This window comes from Macaca fascicularis, chromosome 2, assembly GCF_037993035.2.
Source record: "Macaca fascicularis isolate 582-1 chromosome 2, T2T-MFA8v1.1".
Classification (NCBI taxonomy): Eukaryota; Metazoa; Chordata; class Mammalia; order Primates; family Cercopithecidae; genus Macaca; species Macaca fascicularis.
This window is the reverse complement of record NC_088376.1, coordinates 114,229,441-114,249,263: the sequence shown is the minus strand read 5'-3', so window position 1 is coordinate 114,249,263 and position 19,823 is coordinate 114,229,441. Positions and strand designations below refer to the sequence as shown.

General features: G+C 41.8%; 1 protein-coding gene across 17 annotated transcripts in view; it reads right to left on the bottom strand.

Annotated features, from left to right (window-relative positions):
- DOCK3 (dedicator of cytokinesis 3) overlaps nucleotides 1-19,823 on the bottom strand; it is a 687,722-nt gene that overhangs the window by 150,484 nt on the left and 517,415 nt on the right. For all 17 annotated transcript variants that reach the window (XM_005547251.5, XM_005547256.5, XM_005547252.5 and 14 more), the window contains exons 15-19: nucleotides 8,964-9,088; nucleotides 7,281-7,443; nucleotides 6,632-6,738; nucleotides 5,888-6,059; nucleotides 4,802-4,899 (exon numbers count right to left, since the gene is read on the bottom strand). In XM_005547251.5, coding sequence (XP_005547308.1) covers nucleotides 4,802-4,899; nucleotides 5,888-6,059; nucleotides 6,632-6,738; nucleotides 7,281-7,443; nucleotides 8,964-9,088 — 665 coding nt within the window. The remainder of the gene's footprint in view (nucleotides 1-4,801; nucleotides 4,900-5,887; nucleotides 6,060-6,631; nucleotides 6,739-7,280; nucleotides 7,444-8,963; nucleotides 9,089-19,823) is intronic.

The following is a 19,823-nucleotide window of genomic DNA, read 5'->3' as shown; positions in this document are numbered from 1 at the left end:
ATCAATAAATACTGAGAGAACTCAGAGACCGGTGCTGGCGTGGGTCCTCTGTATGCTGAGCGCCGGTCCCACTTTTTCTTTCTCTATACTTTGTCTCTGTGTCTCATTTCTTTTCTCAAGTCTCTCGTTCCACCTAACGAGAAATGCCCACAGGTGTGGAGGGGCAGGCCACCCCTTCGTCTTCTAGCTAGCTGGAGACAAATTATTGATGCTAAAACCAGATATGCTGGTAGGATGTTCTCTTCTCAGGAATATAAAAGCTCACCCTTGAAAAGGCAACAGACTTCTTAATATCTTGTTTACTGGTTGATGTTTTCAACATTCTTAGAAGGAAAGTATGAGTATGAATTTATCTTAAGTTTCAAAACTAGCATTAGATTGTTCTGAATAGTTTAAAAATTTTTATGATAATCTGATCACATAATTAAAACAACATTCATACATCAACTTCATGAAAGTACACAGTGGTATACAGGCTTTAAAACTCTTCCTCATTTGGAAACACTGTGTTGTATATTATTGAGTTAATGGAGCTGTGAAAGCAAAATTAGATGGTGCATTTTTTCTAATTCATTTGACACTTACAATGGCAAAGCTAAGAATGTTCATTATGCACAGGATGCCTCCTCCAGATTTAATCTCTAGTCTACATTCCATTGCTTGCTGATAACGAAAAATACTTCCATTTTCCTCAGTAGAGTTTAGTCCACTGTGTAGGATTCACCTGATGGGCTTTCACCACCAGGAAGTGCCTGGGGTTTTTATTGAGCTAAGGGGAAACACTCCGCCCAGAAAAGCCCTATGAAGGCAACTGGGGACTGGCAGTGTTGATGTCAGCCTGCTAAAGCCAGTAGATAGGGAATGTCACAAAGGTACAGTTAATGTAGGGGTAAGAAAGGAAGGTATTATGGACTCCAAGTGAGAGACTAGACAAAATCAGCAGGTACAAGTCAATGAGCAGTATTTGGAGTTCTTAAAATTAGGAGAGTAGAGCCAGAAAGATATCAGGCTTAAATATAGTTTTTAAAAGTTAATAAACTGATATGCTATATACCTTTAAAAACAGAAGCTAACAAAAAAATCCCAAAGTATGATTTCTTGAGTATGACCCCCAAAGCAAAGGCAACAAAAACTGATACAAAAAAAACAGACAACTCATGGATTGGAAGAAAATATTTCCAAACCATGTATCTCTGATAAGGAACTAATATCCAAAATGTATAAAGAACTCAAACAACTCACTAGCAAGGAAACAACCCAATCAAAAAGATGGGAAAAAGGACTTGAGTAGACATTTCTCAAAAGAAGATACACAAATGGCCAACAGATATATGAAAAAATGCTCATCATCACTAATCATCAGGGAAATGCAAATCAAAACCACAATGAGATGTCACCTCATCCCAGTTGGGAGAGCTATTACCAACAGATAAAACATAACAAGTGTTGGTGAGCATGTGGACAAAAAGGAATTCTTATGCACTGTTGCTGGGAATGTAAATTAATACAGCCATTATGGAAAACAGTATAGAGGTTTCTCAGAAAACTAAAAATAGTATTACCATATAAGCCAGCAATCCCACTACTGGGTATATGTCCAAAGAAATTGAAATCAGTAGGCTGAAGATGTCGTGGACATCTTCAGAACATGGGAGATGTCTGCACTTCCATGTTCACTGCAAAATTATTCATAATGGCTAAGATATGGAAACAACCTAGGTGTTCATCAGCAGATGAATGAATAAAGAAAATGTGGTATATGTTAACAAAAGCCAGTAGCTTTTCTCTATACCAACAACATTCAAGCTGAGAGCCAAATCAAGAATGCAATTGCATTTACAGTAGCCATACACGCAAAATACCTAGGAATACATCTAACTGAAGTGGTGAAAGACTTCTACAAGCATAACTACAGAATACTGCTGAAAGAGGACAGGTGCGGTGGCTCAGGCCTATAATCCCAGCACTTTGGGAGACCAAGATGGGAGGATCACTTGAGGTCAGGAGTTCAAGACCAGCCTGACTAACATGGTGAAACCTCATCTCTACTAAAAATACAAAAAAAAAATTAGCAAGGCGTGGTGGCACATGCCTATAATCCCAGCTACTAGGGAGGCTGAGGCAGGAGAATCACTTGAATCCGGGAGGCGGAGGTTGCAGTGAGCCAAGATTGCGCCATTGCACTCCAGCCTGGGCAACAAGAGCGAGACTCCATCTCAAAACAAACAAACAAACAAATAAATAAATAATACTGCTGAAAGAAAAAATAAATGACACAAACAAATGGAAAAACATCCTGTGCTCATGGGTTGGAAGAATCGACATTATTAAAATGGCCATACTGCCCAAAGCAATCTATAGATTCAACACCATTCCTATCAAACTACCAACATCATCTTTCACAGAATTAGAAGAAACTATTCTAAAATTAATACGGAACTGAAAAAGAGCCCAAATAGCCAAAGCAATCCCAGGCAAAAAGAACAAAGCTGTCGGCATCACATCACCCAATTTCAAACTACACTACCAGGCTACAGTACCAAAAATGCATCATACTGGTACAAAAACAGACACACAGACCAATGCAACACAACAGAGAGCCTCAAAATAAAATAGCCTACCTACAGCCATCTGATCTTTGACAAAATCAACAAAAATAACAATAAGGATATAACTCCGTATTCAATAAATGATGCTAGCAGCAAAAGAAATACCAACAGAGTAAACAGACAACCCTCAGAGTGTGAGAAAATATTTGCAAACCATGCATCCAACAAAGGGCTAGTATCCAGAATCTACAAGGAGCTCAAACAGATCAGCAAAAAACCACAAATAATCCCATCAAAAACTGGGACAAAGGACGTGAATAGACATTTCTCAAAAGAAGATATACAAATAGCCAACAAATGTATGAAAAAATGTTCACCATCATTAATCATCAGGGAAATGCAAATTAAAACCACAATGAGATACTATCTCACACCAGTCAGAGTGACTATTAAAATGTCAAAAAGCCGGGGCATGGTGACTCACTTCTATAATCCCAGCACTTTGAGAGGCTGAGGCAGGCGGATCACTTGAGGTCAGGAGTTCGAGATCAGCCTGGCCAACATGGCGAAACCCTGTCTCTACTAAAAATATGAAAATTAGCCAGGCATGGTAGCACACACCTGTAATCCCAGCTACCTGGGAGGCTGAGGTAGGAGAATCAGTTGAACCCAGGAGGCAGAGGTTGCAATGACCTGAGATCATGCCACTGCACTCCAGCCTGAGCAACAGAGCAAGACTCCGTCTCAAAAAAAAAAAAAAAGAAAAAAAAGGTAAAAAAAATAACAGATGCTGTTGAAGCTGCAGAGAAAAGGGAACTCTTATACCTTCTTGGTGGGATTGTAAATTAGTTTAGCTCCTGTGGGAAGCAGTTTGGAGATTTACTAAAAAAAAAAAAAACTCAGAACTACCATTCGACCCAGCAATCTTATTACTGTGTATATATCCATAAGAAGAAAAAATCATCCTACCAAAAAGACCCATGCACTTGAATGTTCATTGTGGTATTATTCACAATATCATAAGACATGGAATCAATCTAGGTGTCCATCAGCAGTGAATTGGATAAAGAAAATGTGGTACACAGGTTGGGCGCGGTGGCTCACGCCTGTAATCCCAGCACTTTGGGAGCCAAGGTGGGCAGATCACAAGGTCAAGGGATGGAGACCATCCTGGCCAACATGGTGAAACTCCATCTCTACTAAAAATACAGAAATTAGCTGGGCGTGGTGGCACGTGCCTGTAGTCCTAGCTACTCTGGAGGCTGAGGCAAGAGAATTGCTTGAACCTGGGAGGCAGAGGTTGCAGTGAGCCAAGATTGTGCCACTGCACTCCAGCCTGGCGACAGAGTGAGACTCTGTCTCAAAAAAAAAAAAAAAAAAGGACAATGTGGCACATGTATGCCACGGAATACCATGCAGATAAAAAAGAAGAAAACCATGTCCTTTGCAGCAATATGTATGCAACTAGAGGCCATTATTCTACGGAAACTAGCAGGAACAGAAAACCAAATACTGCATGTTCTCACTTGTAACTGGGAGCTAAACATTAGGTACTCGTGGACATAAAAATGGTAACAGCAGACACTGGGGACTACTAGAGTGGGGCGGGATGGCGGCAAGGGTTGAAAAACTAACGGCTGGGTACTATGCTCAGTACGTTAGTGATCGCATCATTCGTATCTCAAACCTCAGCATCATGTAATATATTTATGTAACAGACCTGCACAAGTACCCATTAAATTTAAAATAAAAGCTGAAATTATAAAATAAAAAAAGAAAACATGGCATATAAACACGGTGGAATGCTATTCAGCCTTAAAACGGGAGAGATCCTGTCGTTTGAGACAACATGGATAGAACTGGAGGACATTAAGCTACGTGAAATTAAGTCAGGCACAGAAAGACCACACTATGACACTTATATGTGGAATATAAAAAATATATAGAAGTAGAAAGTGCAATGAGGAATACCAAAGGCTGAGGGAAAGTTGTGGTCATTCTGCATTGTGAACATATATTCTGCATTGTCAAAACATCATATCGTATCCCATACAGATAAACAATTATTATTTGTAAGTTAAAAATAAAATCAGAAGTATTCCAAAGGAGGAAAAGGAAGCTAACAACAACAACAAAAAACAACAATCTGATGAAACAGTCTCAGAGGGTTATTGGCAAAAATCATGACAAAGTAAGGTCTTCTGCCCAGATTCTTCCTCATGCAGTATGTTTAAATTACGTGGAAGACATACCTTAACAATTTCCTCCCCACTGACATGCCGCAGCCGCCCTAGTACATCCATGATCCGGTCGGGGAAGGCCTTCCACTTCAGCAGAGCTAGGAGGTCCACTAGAAAGCAAGCCCAAAAGAGGATGAACCCTGGCTATTTTTTGTCTTTTTTTTTTTTTTTTTTTTTGAGACGGAGTCTCACTCTGTTGCCTGGGCTGGAGTGCAGTGGCCGGATCTCAGCTCATTGTAAGCTCTGCCTCCTGGGTTTACGCCATTCTCCTGCCTCAGCCTCCTGAGTAGCTGGGACTACAGGCGCCCGCCACCTCGCCCGGCTAGCTTTTTGTATTTTTTAGTAGAGACGGGGTTTCACCGTGTTAGCCAGGATGGTCTCGATCTCCTGACCTCGTGATCCGCCCGTCTCGGCCTCCCAAAGTGCTGGGATTACAGGCTTGAGCCACCGTGCCCGGCCGTCTTTTTTTTTTTTTTTTTTAAGACAGAGTCTCACTCTGTTTTCCAGGCTGGAGTGCGGTTGCGCGATCTCAGCTCACTGCAACCTCTGCCTCCTGAATTCAAGTAATTCTCCTGCCTCAGCCTCCTGAGTAGCTGGGATTACAGGCATGCGCCATCATGTCCAGGTAATTTTCGTATTTTTAGCAGAGATGGTGTTTCACCATGTTGACCAGGCTGGTCTCGAACTCCTGACCTCAAGTGATCTGCCCGCCTCAGCCTCCCAAAGTGCTGGGATTACAGGCATGAGTCACTGCACATGGCCAAACCCTGGCTATTGTAAGGTCAAGCAAGGCCCAGACTCTCCCAGTCAAGGACAGGTGAAATCTAGAGGAACAGAACTAGCTGCAAGCATCACCGCAGACTGAGATCAAGGCCAAAGACTCATCTGTGAACTCCGGATGTATTGTGGAGCTACTAAAACCATGGAAAACCTTGTAGGCTGCTATTGCTGAGTGATTCCTTCAACTTCAAAAGAAAAGAAGCTCATTATTATGGCATCAAGAAGGAATAATTTCTGTCTCCCTTCACATGCACTAGTAATGTGGAGTGAACAATGGAGGAGGGTGGAGGGCACTACCGTGCAGGCACTATCACCTACCATTCTGGGTGAGTTTGGTAGAGGAGAGCTGAGTGGAGATGAAGAAAGACTCTTTGGTGCTGCGCTGGAAGATGAGGCTAGACGGGATATTAGGGCAGCCATTGTAGTCCTCTTTGCAGCAAGGCAGGCCCAGGTACAGAGCATGGTTATTAAACGTGCTATTCTCATCACACTGTAGGCAAAAATGGAGAAAAAAATGTCCCCTGAGCCATGCAACATGCAAAAACCAGATCCTAGGAATTTCTGGGCTGATATTTGCTCTCATCTTCCTAAGGCTGAACACTGAGCCTCAGGTCATCTTGGAAGAGTACTTTCTGTTCAGAAACTCCCTAGAACAGCTCATGTGCCTTTTAAACAGAGTATAGTGGGGCATGTGGTTGCCACCTGATGTGCAAGTAACCTTGGGTGGCAGCTATGCTGTGGCAGCTAACAGTACCATGATCTCAAGTAGCAGGTCTAAGAATGTACTAAACAAGACCACAATGGCAATGAGGGGCTGGTAATGGATTTCCATCCAGTGAAGTGAGAAGTAGAAAACAAAGAACCTGTTGGGATTACTTGTGGGAGGAAGGCCACTGCACTTAGAAGACAGAAGCCTGATCAAAGATGTCCCATTGTCACCCATCAGTGCACTTCCCTGGGTCTTCTGGCCTGCCCAGTGAAAACCACCTAACTGAGAACCATATGTGAGAGCGGCCTCAGGGCAGGTGAGGGGTGGGGATGAAAGGCAGCTAGGCTTCATACCTTGTACACATAAAGCTCGTGAATATCATCTGAGAGGGTGGTGCCATCATCACGCATCAGGGGTGAGAATGCAAAGCCAAAGAGTTTCTTTTCCCCTTTGTCCTTTGCTGCAATCAGAGCCAAGTATTAGTTGTTTTTTGCCTTCCACTCTGCTTCCTCATGGAAATTCTCCTTGTGCTTATCACCTATGCTTTTGTTCCTCACCTCTTTCATTAACTAGGTGGCAACTTGACTGCAGGAACGATGAGAAATGTACTGAAATGAGTTTCCATTCATACTTAAGGCATATAGGCTACCTAGACCCAAAAAGAAACTAAATTGCTGGTCTTGATGAACCAGGGTCTCTTTAATAAGGAGTTTAATAATGGTACAAAGGAATATGCAAAGGAGAATGACAATGGATAATAATTTCAGACACTAGGTCAGACACTAGGAAGGGCCAACACAGACTTTGTGGTTTTGCATCACTGCTTTTACAGTCCCAAGAACAGCCTCTGGTGACAACCCATCTCTGAGTATCTATTTATTCCTAACTCCTCATTTTCTTGCCCAAATAATACGAATCCACTTAATTCTGTTCCAGAGAGGAGAGAGTTATATTTATATTCTCAAGGGAATGTGTGTGTGTGGCGGGGGAAGTCTAACTCACTGGAACAATGTCTGAACTCGAAGCGCAGGTGGGAGCCCCGGAACCGGTCAATGGGGATAGGCAATTTGATAATTTCTCCCCAGCGAGGACTATTACTGTGGTAGAGGACAAAGGAGTGGTAGGAACTCCTATTTGGCTCTCCTGAACCCAAGCTGATGCAATCCTAGAAGAAAGAAACAAAATAAGATGTCATCTTCCTGGTAGGAAATGTCTGGATTTCTGTGTCACTAGGACACTTTTCTTTCTCTTGTCTAAAGGTCTCATTTTTGCTCTAATCAAAATCTATGAGATAAGAAAATGCATTTGCTTTAAATTCAATACTTTTGGAAACAGTTATGTAGATGGTATATGAAATCAGCAGTCACAATGCTGCTTGTTTTCTTTGGGGTGAAAGTAACCACATGTACTCTTCAAAAACAGAGGGAAGCAGGGTGGTACATCTAAATCACTAAGGTAGGCTCTTCATCCTCACTAAGAAGAGAAACAACAAGCTGCATGAGAAAAGTCAACTTTTTGTAACATTTTACCAGATCAGAAAAAAAATTAAATTACAAAGTGGAGAGAGTCTGTTTTCTAATTGTCCTCAGTTCCACATTGGACTGGCATTTTAGGTCACCCTTGGCTGACTTTCTTTAGATATAACCAAGTTAGGCCAGATTTAACTTAACCCATCTCCCAAATATTGCCATGAAGATGCAGTCTCAGTACTGCCCATGCCCTTGTCTGGACGACAGGAAGCTCTGGGCCTCATAATCCAGAGTAGGTCCCTGTCCACACAGGGGTGATGTGATCAGCTGACCATTCTCCTGCCACTGGCACACTCCATGCAAACAGTGAACAGGCTTAGGTTCTTGAGTTAAGTTTTTAAAATGACACACAAAGCATTGTTTCTACTACTATTTCAACATTCTCCTTTATTTCTGTCTTGATTTGGGAAATGATTTTGACTAATTTTACCTTTTTTCTCTGTCAAATGGGAATGATCATTCCTGTTCTATCTCACAGGGCTGCTGCCAACACACAGAAGCAAGGTTTGTTCAACACCGATTTGTCTTCTACCAAGCGGGCTGCAAATGATGCCTTGTTATTCACTGCAGACTTTACCATGACATGACTGAAGAAAAAACTCACATGCAACAGAAAAATAGCACTCCAAGTCTTCACTTTCAGTGAAGACAATGTAGTACAAGGACACTTGTACTACGTTGGCTTTAATTAATCTTCCAGGGCCTGAGTCTGCTGTTCTTTGTCCTGTAAGTTGGTACCAGGAAGTGATTGTCTAAGTTCTACCCTTGACCAAAGTGTAAATATAACTTTCTGTATTAGCTCAAGGAATAAAAAGGCAGAATGGGACCTAATAACAGTTACCAAAAGTAGGCAGCTCTATGCTAGGTGGAATGGCAGGAGAGGCAACATGTAGGACAGAACTAGAGGGAATAGGTCTAAAATGGAGCAAGAGGGATTCAGGTCAGACACTAGGATAAATTTCCACAATGGCTGTACAATACTGGAAGTCATTATCAAAGCACACTTTAGGGTTTTCTTCAAGAAAGAAAAAGGCAGAGAAAAAGGTTGATGGGGTGATTTTAATCCTGTTTGAAGAGAATGGGCCTCTGGATAAAGTCCACAGAGAATTATTATAGGATTATCCTCCAACCCAAATGACTGACTGGCAAGCCTTACCTTCAAGATTTCTCCATCTGCATAAAGCACATACATGGTCACTTCAATATTCTTTTGTACACTCTTTCCTCCTCTCTCGAAATCCCCCTTCTCCAGGGTTAGGTACAGGTCATTGCGGATATCACCTGTGGGGAAAGAAATGCCACATCCTTATGACTCCACAAGCCATACCGCCCCATTTTCACAGAGAACTAGGCTAGCATTTGGATCTTCTGGGGCTTGGGTGGCTGCTCAGGGCATTCCAAGCTTGGTTAATAATGATGGACATTCTACCAGTATCAGTGCAGCAGCACCCAGGTTAGTCATGTGTCCTCTAAGTCTGAATTCTAAAGATGTTCACTACATCTTGTCAAGGGTGGAGAATCTTTCAGATTGTAGATACTCAGACTGCTCAGTGTTTCTCCCTTCCAGGAGAATGGCTGTAATGTAAGCCTCCCAAAGTGGGAAGATTCTAGAATCAACAGGAATAACATTTTAACATGCCTATGTTTTAACTACGAATCCCTCTTCTTTTCCCTCAAGAAGGGTTTCTCTTTTATAGATTTATACTTTTTATATGCTTTCTTTTTGCAATCCACATCCATTCTGACTAGAGGATATATTACTTTTCCTTCCTCCTGGAGGCTTTGTTCCAAATCCCATTGCCTGCTGGAGTGACAGGTAGAGGTCACTGGACTACCTGTCACTTTTTCTTCTTTTTGTTTGCAAGTGCACTGGGAGATCACTTTCCAGAAGCATAGGCAGTAAGGCAATGAGGCAACAATGTGTTGTGCTTTTTTGCTTCCCTGTGCTCTGACTCCAGCCCAATTTGCCCATCTCTGTTGTTCAAGACTGGGGAGGAGAAGCTCAAACTTCAAGTCTAAAATGACCCAAGTTATATCTTCCTTTTTAAGGTGATGAGTTGAGGGGAGACAGCATTGCCTGTTCATGTATAAGAGTGTACTTAGGTTGCTCTAAGTTCCTAAACGTTTAACATAACCAGTTTTATTCATATGAAAAAAATAGTAAAAGCTGTGGGGGCAACAAACTTCAAAGGGAAAAAATGGCAAAGGAAAATGGGTAAGACCAAAGTGAAGATGTGTTAACAGCCTGAAGAAACCAAACGAGAGGTAATGAAACAACTTGCAAAACATGCCAATTTGGAAATCAGATATTTTTTTCTACTTCAGTTCTTAGAAAAACTGGTACATTTAAATATGTTACTACCTGGAATCACAATGATAGAAGCAGGGTTTGTTTTTGGTTAGCAAGTGGACTTTCTGGTTTGGTCAGACATAAATGACAATGCTCTCTTTTTTGCACTGACTACCTCTCTAATAATGGAAGCATCTGAGTTTCTGTCACGCAGGAAACAGGAATAGACCAGGACTGGCACATATTTGAGGATTTCAGGGTCTTCGTGACTAGCCCTTCCATTATTCAGGTCATTTTCCTATCACAGGTATGCAATCTTGCAATCATGGTTATTTGGTGGCATAATGAAGGTTCTCAAAATACTGTAGCTAAAGTGGGGAAGAAAATTTCATGACAAGTAATTAATTATCCCTCAGAAGCCCTAAGAACTTTCCCTAATGTGTGAAAGCCATCTTCTTTCCCAAACAAGCAACCTTGAGGTTACCATGAAGGAAAAAGAAAATGTGTTTTGAAAATCATACCAAAATGCCACTGTTGCATATGTGGGATAGTCTGGAGGACCACATCTGCACAGACCCTTGGATTGGGAAGTGCCTCTGCTTTAAATTCTGATGAGTCTAGAATCTTAATCTGCTTCCTTTTGGACATTGCTGCTTGGGCCCTCTTGGTACACTATTTAAAGCACCCAGGAGTACACGGTAGGTTTGGGTGGGGAAGACAGGTAGAACGAGAAAGGAAGCTCAAATTCATCAGTCTGTTACTGTCAGGACAGAGGCTGAATAAAGTCAGTCCTGAAAGTAAAATCCAAACTTAACTGAGAACTTTACTATGGCTTATTGCTATTTTTCTTCATTTAAACTTTCCCTTTAAAGTCAGGTTATTGCTATTATAGTGGGATAAATCATAGTTATACCTAGAATTTTTAACAATTGAAACAGGCTTCTTATAAAAGTCTTTTAATTGTACATTAGTTTTCCTATGGAATTTAAGTAAATTTGTAGACTGATTTAGCACAAAGTGAATAATCTAGAATTTTAAAATTATTTATTCTAAAATTTTAATTTTTATCCTTTTCTGAGTCAAACAGTCTAGAAAATTTTAATGCTTAATCTAAAGAATAGCTGCTTGGTTTAAATACTACCCTGGTTTGAACTCTCTGGAAGTTATTCTCAAAATAATCTATGAGGCTTTTAAAAGCAATTAATTACCTGTTGGCTACCAGCAACATTATTGTAGGTTGTACAAACATTTTTAGTTTCTGTGGCTCTATATACAGGTTAATCAATAAACATATCCTTCAAATGAAACATTTTCAAACTTTTCCTAGTTATATATTATATAGATTACTAATATAAAACTAGGGGCTGAGCATGGTGGCTCATACCTGTAATCCCTGCTATGGATTATAAGGAGGCTGAAGTGGGGAGATAGTTTGAGGCTAAGAGTTCCAGACTAGCCTGGGCAACATAGTGAGGCTCTTCAAAAAAAAAATTTTTTTTTTAAATTAGCTAAACATGGTAGTGCACACCTGTAGTCCTAGCTACTCAGGAGGCTGAGGAGGGAGGATTGCTTGAGCCCAGGAGTTTGAGGCTGCAGTGAGCTATAATCATGCCAGTGTACTTCAGCCTGGGTGAGAGAGTGAGACACTGTCTCTTAAAAAAATAAAATAAAATAAAAATAAATAAATAAATAGATAAATAAAATTAGTTTCTTGGAGATTGTTAATGACAGAATTTGATCTGTGTTGACCATACAGAGATATGCTCAGTTTCTGGGCAGAGCATTTTAAGGTAAAATGTCAGGTTCAAAATGGAAGGATTAAGCTACATATTCCTGTAGTTTTCATTTTTTAAAAAAACAGAATGCCCTTGGTGATCAACTAGCTGAGAAAATTTATCAATACAAGTAATTTTACCCTCTGAGTTACAGACTGAAGCAGTTTATTTTCATCAGGTCTTTAGCTGCTCTTTATTTGGAGAACAGACCTGTCTAGACTAGAACTATTCTCAGCCAGGTTAGGTATTAGGCTATTGGGCTTATGGGTTGTAATTATGCAATTATGGTTTCAATTTCAAGAGCGACAATTTGTGAAAATGAACGTTGCTGGGAGGGAGAGGCTTCTTGTCAAAATCTCTCTGGGGGATCATTTCAATCAAGCTCTCCACTAATTCTCTTGGAACTAGAAGAAAACATAAGCGGAAGCAAATGTGAAAAGCTCCAGGGATCTAATGACCCAGACCCCTGCCTGCCTATCTTACAGATAGCCTTCTATGGTTCCCCCACTCTTCAGCTGTCCCTATTGCATGTTACACGTTCACAAAACCTACCAGTGGGATCATGCCTTTGGGTTAAGGCTCTGTTTCCAAGAGGCTCCTGTAGACTTTGGCACTAACTGCCAGGAAGTATTGCCAGGAGAGACAGGCATGAGGGCAGGCACATTACAATGAAGATGAGAAAGAGAAAGATGGAGCAGTGGTTTTGGAGGTTAGTTTGCATACCAGTGCCTGGATGATTGCATTCGAACCACCTGGGGAACTTGTTGAAAACAGATTTCTAGCATGCACACCTTGAAATTCCAGTGGGTCTTGTGTACATATATTTTTAAAAAAATCACCAAGTGATTCTGATGTTCTTCATTGTTTAACACTAGGAAACCAGAACATGAAGGTCTGCTGGGAGGACACTGATGGAGTTTGGGTAGGGGTGGGGGACTGGGCAACTCTTAGGCAGCATGGAGGAGTGCTGAGAGGGTGAGTCTTTACAAGAAGTAGGAGTAGGTATTTCTGAGGGTAGCCCTGATGATGGGTCTCTCTTTTAGGAAGGACTTTGGGCAGCCCTGACTCCCGTTGTTAAGTGCCTTCTGCTTCCTAAGGTTGGCAGGGCATCTTACAGCATCAGTAATGCCTTACATTGAGTGCTTAGTGCCTGGGTGACATCCAATAGAGTTTCTTGAATGAAGTGGAATGATTTGAGTTTTTTCTTATAAGAGGGTTTTGGAATAAAATATCTGTCCCTTTCACAGTCTCACAGGATCTGTTGATACAGCTGCACTCAGAAAACTGGGCACTTAAGTTTACGGGAGTTGACAAACGTTTTCTGTAAAAGACTAAATAGTAAATATTTTAGGTTTTGTTGGCTACACATGTCTCTGGCAGGTGTTCTTTGTTTTTACAACACTTTTAACATGGAAAAGAAAAACATTTTTAGCTGGCAAGAAGTACAAAAATAGGCTGTTGGCTGGATTTGGCCCATAGGCTATAGTTTACTGATACCTGGCTAGAAACGTTTATGTGTGAAGAACAGCTGCACTACACTGCAACTGCACATCAAAAATACAGATTCTTGTGCACCTAGACAAACAGCTACTGGGACAAGGCAAGGTAATGAACCTGGGGCTATGTTATTATGACAGGGATTGGCCTGGAATACTCTTGAGGTGCTTACGAAGTAAGCGATCTTAAAAGTAAACAGTGCTGTTCAGCTACCAGAAATCTTAGGGGGATAGATAGGGAGCACTCTGACAGACGAGTGACAGGTCTGATCCTCTGAAGACCTGCATCCTGGTGACTCTGGAGAAACAGTTCATGATGTGTTTGCAGATTTCTTCTGAGAGTAGTCTCAGAAGTCTCCCAACCTCTGAAGTCTAGCTCAGACACCAGAATATTTGTTAGCAAAAGAATATCTTGCCAAATACTCCAGTACTACTTGGAACTTGGGGCCAAATGTTTCATTAGTGCTAGCCTATGTGGAATTCCATCCCAGCAGAAATAATCTGGCAAGGCCCAAACAAATTTGGCCAAAATCTGATATGAGTTCTTTATTATATCCACATTCCTTCTGTATAAATTACTCACACTTCATATTAGGAGGCTCTGGGTTTGAGTATTTATATATTTTTATATATATGTGTGTGTGTGTGTGTGTATGTGTTTTGGGGATGGAGTCTCGCTCTGTTGCCAAGGCTGGTGTACAGTGGCGCAATCTTGGCTCACTGCAACCTCCACTTACCGGGTTCAAGCGATTCTCTAGCTTCAGCCTCCTGAGTAGCTGGGATTAAAGGCTCCCGCCACCATGCTGAGCTATTTTTAAATTTTTAGTAGAGACGGGGTTTCACCATGTTGGCCAGGCTGGTCTGGAACTCCTGACCTCAGGTGATCCGCCTGCTTTGGCCTCCCAAAGTGCTGGGATTACACACGTGAGCCACCACGCACTGCCCAATAATATTTAATACTATACTATTTATATCTTGCCTACTTCTAGACAGGATTAGGACGGGTTTCTATAGATGTGCTTTCTCTTCCTTAAGATCATGTAAGATGAGAACTGACTTTCTTTCAGTACAATTGGGATGATGCCAAGCCTATCTGTTGGAAGAATAGAAGGATGTCTCCTAACAGTATACATGGAAATGTAGCAATGTCAGCTACCATTTAACTTCGATGGTTTTAGGTATGTAACCAATGGAGTATTCTTATTTTCCTGAGGAAGAGACAAAAAGAAAAAAAAAAAAGGCTCTTGAGAAGACTTCTTTAGAGTACCCAGGAAAGGAGGATTCTTTCTTTTTCTTACCATGTCTTTGGTGTCACACTTCCGGCTTCCATTGCAACAAAGTCAGTGATGCTCTTTGCTCTAACAGGATGAAAGGTATGGGCATAGTGTGACATCACTATATATAGTTTTTCCTTTCCTGAATCAGGGATGTGATGATCTTCCAACCTCTTTTGAGACTGGATGTGATTATTCTTAAACCATCCCTTAGATACACTGCCATAGCCTCATTTGACACTCAGATTGATGAGCACTATGAACCCACTTGTGGTAAATAATGTCATTGCTCCCCTTGAGGAAAGCTTTCTTCCAAAAACCATGTCTCTGCTGGTTTGCCTTTTCATGTGAAGTATGTCCCAACAAAGCCAAAAAGAGAAGCTTTCTGCCTTTCTGATTCTTTGTGGCTTGGAGTAAGCACAATTCCTTTTCTTTTCAATGAATGTAACTGATCAGTCTCATACAAAAATTGTTTCCTGTATCTATACACCTTAAGCTTGTTAAGATTTTCTAGACATTCCAGTATGTCCCCAGTTTCTTCAGATCTTAGTGAATACTCAAAAGTAATACATAGTGCTATAGGATGGGCTGGTAGCTTTTCTTTTTATGTCTTGTCAGTTACCCAAGAAGGTGAGGCTGATGAGGATTATTAATATGTACATGACACCCCACCCCAGTATTGCAACATTCCATGAAACAAATGAAGATGAGAACAAAGCAGGCAATAAGCAGACAGAGACACAAAAGACAGAACTTACACCCAACTGTCTTCATCTCTGCATCAGAAAGAAAGGGACGAAAATGAAGGGACAGCACAGAGAAAAACAAGAACAATTAAGACAAACAGGAAAAGAAAGAAACATCACTTGAAGGTCAGTGATGAAACATGCACATTTCTGTCAGGAGTCAAAGAAAAGGACAGAGTGTGTTTCTGAGCACAAGGGGAGGAGTCAGAGGGTCCTCTAAAAGGATGTTATGCCTATATAGCTGCCTTCTAATAGATATGTCCAGAGGGGAGCAGTAATTGAGTACAGGGAATCAAGAGGGGGAGAAGCATCCATAAGCAGAGTACTTTCTAGGACTTGGTTCTCAAAGGGTGTCCCAGACCAGCAGCATCACCATCATATGAGAGCTTGTGAGAGACGCAAATTGCCAGGTCCCACCACAATCCTACTAAGTTAGAAACTCTTTGGGTGGGCCCAGAAATCTGTTTTATGGGCCTTGCAGGGGATTCTGAAGCACACTAAGGTTCGGGAACCACTGCTTTAGGAAAAAAACTTAGTCATCTGTTAGAACAACATAATGAATCGTAGATGGGCTTCTTATGACAAGACAGAAAGCCATTTAATATGAAATTTGGTTCATATCACCTACAGTCAATGATAACTTTAGAAATTCAAGGCCTAGAAAACAGGTTAAATCATTGTGCTTCCCAAAGAACCACGACAAAGCCCTTTATCTCCACTGACTACAGGGTACAGACTTTCCAGGAAAGCAAAGAAAGACAGCCATAGCAAGTGGTGGCACATCTCTGCTGGCTTAGACATGGTCTGAAGAAGGGTACAGTCCCTTCTTGAGCAAGAGGTTTTTGTTTTGTTTTGGTTTTGGTTTTGAGACAAGTTCTGCTCTGTCGCACAGGATGGAGTGCAGTGACACTATCTTGGCTCACTGCAACTTTCATCTCCCGGGTTAAAGCAATTTTCATGCCTCAACCTCCCGAATATCTGGGACTACAGGTGCACGCCACCGTGCCCGGTTAATTTTTGCTTTTTTTTTTTTTTTTTAGAGATGGGGTCTTGCCATATTGGCCAGGCTGGTCTTGAATGTCTGGCCTCAGGTGATCCACCTGCCTTGGCCTCCCAAAGTGCTAGGATTACAGGCGTGAGTCACCGTGTCTGACCAAGCAAGAGGTTTTATTTTATTTTAAGTTTTTTGTTTGAGTTGGGATCTCGCTCTGTCACCCAGGCTGGAGTGCAGTGGTGCCATCTTGGCTCACTGCAACCTCCACCTCCCAGGTTCAAGCGATTCTCCTGCCTCAGACTCCTGAGGAGCCAGGATTACAGGTGCCCACCACTACCTCTGGGCTAATTTTTGTATTTTCAGTAGAGATGGGGTTTCACCACGTTGGCCAGGCTGGTCTTGAATTCCTGACCTCAAGTGATCTGCCTGCCTTGGCCTGCCAAAGTGCTGGGATTACAGGCATGAGCCACTGAGCCTGGCCCGAGTTAGAGGTTTTAAATCATTTCTTTCAGGTTATACATTTTTGGCTAACCGTTTTCTTTAAAGTTTTATTATAGTTAATTCTGACACAGGAGTTACAGAAAACAATGTTAACATCAATTTGTTTACCTGGAACACCTGTCCTGTTTGTCTTGCCTGCCCATCTTCTTAAAAAATCTAGAAAAGGACTAAAAGTGTGCCATAGAGTTATTATTAGCTTTTGTACTTCACTAAAATGAGTTCAGAAGGAAAGAAAAAGTATCCACTGAAATATGGTGATCAACTAACAAAAGGTTATGTGCTCAGTTTTAAAAAAAGTGGCTAAATTTCTCATATCTATTTGTTCTTCCATAATCTAAGATGGCATTTCCTGGTTGGCTCCCAGAACACCAGCAGTATCACTGTTGCCTCTTGCTCATTACCAACGGTCATGAGCAGAACTGAATGGCTATGCAGTCATGGCCTCAGTCATGAAAGAGCAGAATATCTCATGCTCACATCATCCCTGTGATATGTATGTACGCTCTCATGGAAAGCAATGGTAGAATGTCAAGAAGATCTTTTTAGAAATCATATGTTAGCTACTGGTGTGGCTAGAGCCTGTGTGAACTCTCCCTTACAGCTCTGCCAGTATGCTTTGACAAGGACCTATCTGGGCCATCCTGACCAAAAAAAAAAAGACCTTTCCAAATGAGTGATAGTTTCTGCCAAATGCTGGACAGTTTTAAAATAAGGATCACAGTTTATGAATAATTCTGATTTTTTCATTTACTTTAATTTCTCAGACTTATCATGCTGTCATGGTCACAGTTACTGACATGATTTCTTTCCTTCTTATTTCTCGACATGTTCATGGGTCAAGAAGATGAAGTTGTAATTTCTTGTAACTTGGTCACACCAGCACCGTGAGAGCTGAGGGACTGTACAACTCAAGTAAAACACTCTCACAGATGATGGGTGGACTAGCTTCAGGTAGAGATGTGGCCAGGGTTTGAAAAAGACTCCTAAGGACTTCTTAACAGTCACTGTTTCCCAAGACAGGCTGACCACAATGTAAAACACTCCTGCATACTTTTCCTGCTGATCCAATAGGACCTGCAGGTACAGTCCTATCACTTTGCCCAGGGACTGCAAACCTACTCTTGACAGTATATTGGGGCATATTAAGGGGGAAATGAGAGTTGTTAACAGCCCACAACCCTGGGAGTGGCCATCTGTGCAAAAGTTCTTTTCTCTGGAAGAGAAAGGATGGAAGATTATGGAAAAGGGCTGTTCTGCCTATGAATCAGTCCTCACTTTCGGCTATAGCACTCAGTACTTCAAAGGCAGGCTCACAGCCCCACAGGCCCCCCACTGGGCCTGCCACGACTGCCCAGTATCTCTGCCTTGTGGGGAAAATCATATGATGATATCTTAGCTGCCCAGAGGAGGGAAAATCCCCTTAACCTCAGCTTGCCTTACCAATGCTTGAAATTGTACATTTGCACAGTCATGTCTAGCTGTGTGCCAATGATACAAAGAGATGCAGAGTATCCTAAAAAAGATTTCTTTCCACAGATGAGATTTTGACAATGTAACTTAAAATCAAATTTTGCTTAAATACATTTTTGACTGAAGCTTGTTCCTTTCTAGTCTCTGATCACTTGGTTTTAATCCCAGGAGTATGTGAAGACTATCAGGAAGATAGTATCTGAATCTTAGAAAAGTTCTTAAGAGAAAGGAAGGACTTTAAGTATATCCCCTTGGGATACATTCCACCACATAAGCCTAGATATCTAATTTTTAAAAGATCACCAGGTTGATTTTGGTATCTATTTATTCTTTTTTCAATTTTGGTAACGTTTTGTTTGTTTGTTTGTTTTTCTGAGACGGAGTTTCGCTCTGTCTCCCCGGCTGGAGTGCAGTGGTGCGATCTCGGCTCACTGCAAACTCCACTTCCCGGGTTCACACCATTCTCCTGCCTCAGCCTCCCAAGTGGCTGGGACTACAGGCGCCCACCACCATGTCCAGCTAATTTTTTGTATTTTTAGTAGAGACAGGGTTTCACCATGTTAGCCAGGATGGTCTTGATCTCCTGACCTCCTGATCTGCCCACCTCAGCCTCCCAAAGTGCTGGGATTATAGGAGTGAGCCACCGCGCCTGGCCCATTTTGTTTTTTTTTTCATAGTCAAGAAGCCTGACTATGCTTGGGCTCTTTTCCTAATTAGCAGCCCAGAAAGAGCTAAGAAAGGTGTCACGACAGGATGGTAGAAGTGTCCTGTGGCGGTCATTACCCCTACAACAGCTTTCAAAAGCATGAAGTCTCCCTAGCATTTAGATAAAAACATAATTGATCTACTAGCCTACGTTTCCCATCCAAAAGACTCTCCTGTGTGCATTAGTAGAAGATGAAGGCTGTGCGTGGCAGCTTGCTCTGCATTTACTGTGTCTATGGAGGGAGAATGAAGGTGACAGGAAATAAATCTGGGCATAGCCTGGGAAGTTGGAAGGCAGCTGGAACCCATCACATAGGCCTTCTCTATGGCCAGGCTACCCAACCCTTTGTGTATGTGCTGGCAAATGCTTCCAACAAGAGAATTTAGTGAACCACCATGAAGAACTCCAAATAAGTGATATTTAAAGTGATCATAATCAGTTCAGTCTAGTCTGGCCTAGCCCTTTACAATAAAAGCAAATAAGCTTTTAGCAGGGCATTAAAACTCAACTGAGGCCAGATGCAGTGGCTCAAGTCTGTAATCCCAGCACTTTGGGAGGCCGAGGTCAGGAGTTCAAGACCAGTATACCAGCAATGGATCACTTGAGGTCAGGAGTTCGAGACCAGTCTGGCCAACATGGTAAAACCCTGTCTCTACAAAAATTAGCCAGGTGTGGCGGTGTACATGTGTAGTCCCAGCTACTCGGGAGGCTGAGGCTGGAGAATCGCTTGAACCTAGGGGGTGGAGTTTGCAGTGAGCCAAGAT